Genomic DNA, 7,557 nt, shown 5'->3' with positions numbered 1-7,557 from the left:
CTGTCATCTATTTTTGCTTTTCAAACTCATTTCACTACTATAAAAGAGGTGACATCTGGAAAACCTGCTGCTGCAGAGCGTGGGCAGGGAGAGGTGGCACTGAGGAGTCTAAGTGGTAAATCTGTACTGTGTGTCACTATCTCAGCTTTAGTTTCCTTCCTGCTTCACTGTGCATAAGGATAGAATGTCTCTGCTAGCAGGTTTCCATGGATGGTCTATTCAGTATATGGGAGAGATTGGTACTATGTTATACCATGGCTTATTTGGGAAAATATTAAAAATACCTGTTTTGGTGAATTAATTTTTTCCAAATTGGAGAGGTTGAAGTTAGTCTTCTAAATTCACATTCAGGGTCTGCTGGACCCTCAAATCCTTCTGTAAAGAAAACTACAGCAGAGAAAAGTTAATTCACTCCAAAAGTATACCTGAAGATGGTACAATGATTAATTTTTACACTGGAACACTGGCAAAGAATGAAAATGTTTCCTTCAGGGCTAAGGCAGAACACATAAAGAAAAGTCTGAGTCACTACTGTCAAATCTTAAAGCTTCTCCATGTACTGCATCCTGTTTTCCTATACTCTTCTGTAGCTGATGGTCAGTCTGATTCAACTGCTTCTCTTAAAGACAGTGAATGGAACAGCAAATATCCTTTCTTTTATTGTGTGCTTTTTCCAGAAAGGGAAAGCTAAATCTAGTTCAAAAAAAAAAAAGGCACAACCCACAGCTGTGAAACCAATCTGTGATACTGGGCCTATTCATGTGCATGAGTGGAGGGAGGAGATGAGTGTATGCACCTTGTAAATAAACCAAGGGTCACAGAAAGTACTGAGTTCCTCTGATCTATATGTTCCACTGTTTTTCTGAGTCCAAAGAACCTCTGTTTAGGCAGTATTTAAAAAAAAAAAAAAATTCACTGCAAAATGAGCATTGTATACTGCATTTAAAAAAAAATAATAGAAATACCTATCTCTGAACCATTCTAAAACATGTAAATATTCTTAACTGTCTTAAAGTAATGTAAAAATTCTTTCACTTGTACCGTCAGACAACTACTTACAGCTTCTTTTATAAAGTATGGATGGTACTATAAATTGTCATAAAATATATCCAGATCTCTTGGACCTTGTTTAAACACTAGTTTTGTATAGCCCTGCTATAGCAACAGATATATAATACTGGGTGTATGACAGCACCCCAGAGCCAGGTCTGAATTTCTGCTATACTGTTTATTGCTTTGTGAAAAGTGGTTGTGTTGCCAGGGGACGCTGGAGTGGGCTGGAGTATCTCTGGAATTAACAACCTGGGTGATTGACTTCTGCAGTTGATTTCAGGTTTGTACTGCAAATAAGGTGAAAGACTAAAAAATATACCAAGGTTGGGGTTTATGGAGTGGAATCATTTCTTTTTGATAAAGAAAAAACCTTTCAATTCTCTCACTGTACCAAATCATGAAGTAGGGAGAGATGCATGTGGAAGAGAGGCAAAGTCCCTTCTTCCTTTCTAAAATACTCTGGTCAATACTAGCTGTATAATACAAGTTGCTCTACAGTCTTCTCTGCTAGCAACAAGCCATTGAAAAATAAATGAGAACTAACTATCCATGCTATGAAATATGATTTTAGTCAGAAATTTCATACAGGTGCTTGGCTAAATTGTAGCAAAATTGTAAAACTGCAGGGGAAGCAAACGAAGACTGTGACCATACTAATTTAAGGGATTTACAGTCAAAAGAACAATGTTACTTGAAGGCAATGTCTGTTCAGAGAGTAGCTGGTATTTCATAGTTCTCTTTTGTCTTCTCTGAGGTTGAAGTAATTAAAAGAAGTGACATTTGGTCCATGTCTGTGTCAGAACAAACATCGTGATCCACCTTGTGTGGGAGGCATATTTGTTGTTCCTGCTCCACAGAAATTAGATTTATTTGTAGTGATCCTGGGAAATTATTTCATGTAAGAGTGCCAGCTGGAGATTGCTTTACATTGTTTCAGGAGCATTCAGGTTTTGCACCCAGACTCCCTCAGGAATACATATTTAGCAATAATATTGCAAGACCAGATTCTTTTCTTCTGCATTTTTTGACCCTGAAAGGAGGAAGATGTGATTTGCAGCGGCTTCCAGCTCCAACAGTTGGTGATGGTGGAAGCTCGCAGTGTTTGCTGTTTCGCTCTGTTCCTTCCAGTTGTTTTGCTTGTAACATAGATTTTTGTTCTCCCTTGGAGGTCCCAAAGTCCCCAAAGGGTGGCAGCAAGAACACACGGTCTGTTCTCGCTATGAGGTAACATCTCTGGGTTTATAGCTTCTCCATTTGGTAAGGAATAATGGAGTGGGCCTGACTAAGCTCATGTTATTTTGGAAAAATGGAAAATGTGAGAAAATCTTATATTGCCACCCATGTGATACCAGTATCTCATGATGGTAACTCATTAAGACCAGGGCACTCTTTGTTTTATTTTTCATTGTAAACTCTAATGTCACAAGATCTCAAACACTTTAGTTTTGGTGGTACTCGTGTTCATAGTTACATAGTTCAAGCATAATCACAAAACTTTTCTTCTTTTACTTTAGTTCTCATCACCACCCACTGTGGTATAGGCTACTCAACATTTGCATTGAAATCACATGATCTTTGATGCTAATATTGGTATTGTAAGGTACAGTCTGGATCTTGCCAAGGTGATATCACAAGCAATGGGACTGCTGATGAACCTCTCTTGATTGCTGCCTCTCTGCATAAGCAACCATGGGTGATCTGTGTGCTCAACACATCATTAGTGTCAAAAGAGGATTGAACTATGAGTTCAGTGGTTAAACAATTTCTGTATTTGAGATTGGTTTGAAGTGCTGTTAGCTGGGGCAGTATGAAAAACAGGGAGGAAGTTTAGACCTGCTCCTCTTTTTTGTGTGTGTTTTGAGGGGTTTTGTTTGTTCTATTTTTTGTTTGTTTGTTCTTTCTCGAGGGTTGTGAGGATGGATCTGTGTTGGTCAGGATCACCTACTCCAGATAACTAAGGTTATGGTTGTGTAAAATGAATAAAAAGAGACAAGTCCTGGTGGCAAAATTAATATTTGGATAAGAGGATGAGTAGTGGTACAGTGGGATGGAAGGGAGTCATGTTTCAATACTTCAGTAATTATGGTTGAAAGATCACTTAAAATAAGATACAAAATGACAATAAAACTTTATTTTAAGTAGATTTCATTGAAGAGTTGCTTATTATTTTGCAATAAATTAAAGAGCAAAGATGCTACATACCTGCCTGTTGAGTACAAACTTATTAGAAGTACAGCTTATATAATTCTTATATAATTTAAAACATAAATTTTAATACATGTCAATTTATAATATATTTACATAACACAATAGCATCATGGAGCTCACACTCACTTATTAACACTTCACAGATTTTTATGAAAGCTATCAGTCTTGTCTGAACATTTTCTTATTATGCACAAAATTGTCAGTCATCCTTGTTTTTCTTCTGAACTTGATAATCTTTTCCCAGTACTCAGCTTGATAGTCTTGCACTTCCTAATAATCAACAGTTCTTTGGGATCTAAGATTTGTTTCAATGTTCATAGTGTAGGTCAAACAACAAATAGTATCCATATCCTGTCTTGACTCCATGGTGTATGGGAGGAGAGGATTTTCTCCCTGTGCTGATCTCACCCTTGTGACAGCCTTGCCAGCTTTTATCCTGCATTGTCTTGGCTGTGGAGCTTTTTGCATCTCCCTCGTACTCTTCCTCCCAAGGCAGGGATTTTCCTTGCCAAGATCCAACCACCCTGAAGGATCTTGTCAGGATACTTGACACAGAGTTTACCTGGCTCTTCACTGCCTCAAACACTTTATTTTGAAGTGTTGGGTTGCAACTGGTTCAAAAGGTTCAGGTAGGTTTTGGATTTTAAAAATCTGGGATATGAATCCCTTTCCATAAGGGTGTACACTGTTTTCTGGGCTTCATCAAAACTTGTGTGAGTTGGGTCTTGAGCCTTTTTGGCTGTTGCTTCTCTCATCTGATAGTCAATATTGATCTGGAAAGGAAATAACAAATGCCATTGAAAACTTAAAAATGTACTCTCTTTCTATATCTAATGTTTTCAGCCTTAGAACTCAGTGTGATGGTTCAATGTCAGAACTGCAAAGTGAGGGAATTTAGGTACTTATATTCCAGTTAGGCACTGAAATTGCTGTTCACTATAGAAGTGCAGTTTCTTATGGAGTCAGAAGTAATACAGCTCAACAATGGACTACTTGGAGGAAAAGCCTCCAGTTAAAGAGAGAAATCTTGTGTTGATTGTCTCCAGTTTGAAATATGACCAACATACAGAACTTTCAATTTTCTAGAAAGTCCACATATTTTAAAAGACAAGAAATTACCCATGGTACTTCTGCTAGCAAACTAAGGATCTACAGACACCATCAGTAATTCAAACTGGGCTGACTCAGCAAGAAGCATCATGTGCTAAGCTGCTGAGGCCTTTGCTGAGCTCTGCTAGTGGTGCTGCCAAGTACTGGCCTGTATCCTGTGACTCTGTGAGATCTGACAATCTCATGGCTGAAGACAGCAATGATGCAATTATGGTCATGAAAACATGTGTCTGTCTCTTCCTCTTATGTAACTGAGTGAATGTGTGAGTACCTTAGTGAAACTACATTTCTATTTTCTGACTATCCAGAATCCTTGTACTGTAACAGTGCACTGGCTGACTCTGTACATACCTGTTTAATAGCATCTGACTGAACAAACTCCTCGTAAATCCTCTCTGCTTTGCCATGTAACTGATCAGAGTTGGTTTTCTTGTAATCCTCACAAGCCAACCAGAACTCGATGTTTTCCTCGCTGAACTCTGACTTCAGGAACTCCCGAAAGACACCTTGACCACCTAAAGCCAAACACAAATACATCTTCACTTACTGAGCAGAAAGGATAAAGTAAATAGCAGGAGTTGTATTGAAATCTGATATAAAATCTTGCCAAAATACACTGTTCTTCCCTTCTTTACCATACTACAGATAGTCTAATATTAAGGCTGGTGGGAGTCTTCATAATTATGTTCAGTGTTTTTAGATCTAGACTCTGAGTACCATATTATATCAGTGGGTTCTAGTCCTTCCTGAACAGATTGTCTTAAGGTACAAGTGGAGAGAAAATTCCAAGTTAGACTGATGTATTATTCAAGGATAGAAGACTGAACTAAAAGCACTGAAATGAGTTATTTGGGGGTTATTTGCCATACTGAAAATGGAAAGAAGAAAAAAATCAACTTGGAAACAAAGCTGTACTAGTGGCCATGTTACAGAAGAGCTGTACAAAACTGGAATGCAACTGGCTGTTCTCTGGCAGTGTTTATATAATGCTACAGGTTTGCCTGTTTGGTGAGGTTGGATAAAATTTTGTCCTCAGAGTCATATTGAAGTAATAGACTTACTTTGGCTGGCCAAGAGCTTTTCCAAAGACTGTGACCACTGAATAACTTCCTCTGTAGAAAGCCTAAGATAACAAGAGAAAGAAAAACTTCAGGCAAGAAGTCATGGGGGTTTTTTTGCACATCTGAAGGAGATAAATTTTATTATAATAATCTAGGAATATGTATACCAGGTATTTACTAAACTTATGGTTTTCTCATAATTTGAGACCCTGGAGACAGCCTATTTTGAGGAAAATAATCAGAGATGGAAAAATGTGCAACTATCATGTTGTCCTGAATTCAGTTCCCAAGAAGATAAACTTCTACTGTAATTGCAATAAAGTAATTTTGTACCTGTACTTCTATTTCCAAATTTCTGCAAGAATGGTAATACCTCCTGCTCTTCACTTAAGTGTGAAGCACTGTTTCTTGTAAATCTTTAGAGAATAGATACCAATGTCCTTCTGATGAAAATGGATTTAACTGAGGTGTCTTCTCCCTCACTATTTTATGCAAATACATCAAATCACTAAGAAAACATCTCTAACTCCATGAATAATTTCTATTTACTAATGTTCACCTCTCTTGCAGTTTGGAAATTCTAGGCATTACAATATTTGTTGTTCTAGTAGTTTAGAAATTAAGTAGTTTATTACATTGTAAACTAGCTATGATTATATTTTATAACTTGTTTTATCTCAGTACTTACATGACATTTCTAGTGTTAGAAGTCTTGATCTCAGATTCAATATGTGGTACCATGCACTTCAAATAGTTTTTGAGATCTGCACCACTGAAACAATGAACAGATAATTTTGTAATCCATTAAAATTACAGTTGCATTTAAAGTCCACTTAAATTTTCTTCAAACTTTTAAACAGAAACAGACAGGTCCATCCTATGACTGAAGTCTGGGAAGCTACGTACCCAAGCAATTTTTTTGAAAAGACAAAGAGCCCCCCCCCCTGTTTCCAAATCTACTTCTGATTACTTAAAGCAATCAATTAATTGATATGCCTCAGCTCAAGCCTTTTTTAATGTTGCTGCAGTCCTGGGCTTTGAGCAGGCTTTTGCAGTCATCTAGCCTGAAACACAGTGCTAATTCTTAATCTCCAGGATTAGCAGAGTGTTATTTTCACTTCTAATACGTTAAAGTTTGTACTGAGTTGTATATACTTACAAAGACTTTTGCTTCTTTTTATGGATTTTGCCTTCTGCAAGCTTGCGGTCTTCTCTTCCATTTAATTCAGTCATGTTGTGAGAAAAAAAAAATCCTGGCATTTTACTTAACTTCAATATGAAGCAACTTTTGCAGTGATAATCCTCCAAGCACCAAATGTCAGCTCTCTGCCTCTGCTGCTGCCTTTTATTGACGCAGGCAGTCCTTCTAGCTGGTGTGAACAGATCTGTTTATCATGTATCCTCACCACAAACTGGAAGTTCCCTTTTTTCAGTGCACAGTGACGTGAGTCTTTTGAGAAAGAAAACAGACAGCGGTGTCTTGTGGTTGATGTTAAACCGGATGACACTGTGTGTCTGTTACCCCCCCCCAAAAAAAGAATCTCCTCTAGAACTTTGAATCCTTGTCCCTTTCTGATTGGTACTTGCAAATAAGAAATATTTCTTGATTTTATCAAATGAGCTGCAAATACTGCAGTCTTTTTCTTCATAAAATTCACCTGTTACATGCCCATGACCTGAAATTTTCAATTAATTAGATGGGCTTAGCAGAATACTAGAAAAAAGTACTGTAAGATACTCCAGTATTAAAGTTACATATGCAACAAGTTATATGCAAGTCACCAATTACATTTCAAACTAGAATACTATATTGGACAGAGGGATCTGGTTTGTTTAGACATGGGCTGTGAAAATATTTAGAAGTGATTTTCATAGGAAAGGGTTTTGAAGCAACAAGAACTTATTCAATTTGGTGTAATTTTACCAAGTCAGATTATTTGGAAGCACACTGCCATATTTTCAGGAACACCTCCATAATTTTAAGTGACTTGGCACGTATAAATATTGAGTTAAAGAACTGCTGTTGTAACCACAATGTGAATATTACAGCAGGTTAGGGGGAGGTGTGCGTTTTTTGTGCATACTTGAGTTCCATTCCAAAGGAGAAACCATGAATATAAAACAA

At 37.3% G+C, this 7,557-nt stretch overlaps 1 protein-coding gene across 1 annotated transcript; it reads right to left on the bottom strand.

Moving 5' to 3' along the window:
- Nucleotides 1-3,157: 3,157 nt before the first annotated feature.
- RGS1 (regulator of G protein signaling 1) lies at nt 3,158-6,759 on the bottom strand. Its single transcript, XM_027658594.1, has 5 exons — nt 6,592-6,759; nt 6,121-6,204; nt 5,433-5,494; nt 4,723-4,886; nt 3,158-4,034 (listed from the first exon to the last, which is right to left on the bottom strand). Exons 1-5 carry the CDS (start codon nt 6,690-6,692, stop codon nt 3,849-3,851), a joined length of 597 nt encoding a protein of 198 aa, XP_027514395.1. The 5' UTR covers nt 6,693-6,759; the 3' UTR covers nt 3,158-3,848.
- Between the last annotated feature and the right edge of the window lie 798 nt (nt 6,760-7,557).

Source organism: Corapipo altera, unplaced genomic scaffold (assembly GCF_003945725.1).
Source record: "Corapipo altera isolate COAL_440 unplaced genomic scaffold, ASM394572v1 79, whole genome shotgun sequence".
In the NCBI taxonomy this organism is placed as follows: Eukaryota; Metazoa; Chordata; class Aves; order Passeriformes; family Pipridae; genus Corapipo; species Corapipo altera.
Note: the sequence above shows the minus strand (reverse complement) of the source record. Positions and strands in the feature narration are given on the sequence as shown.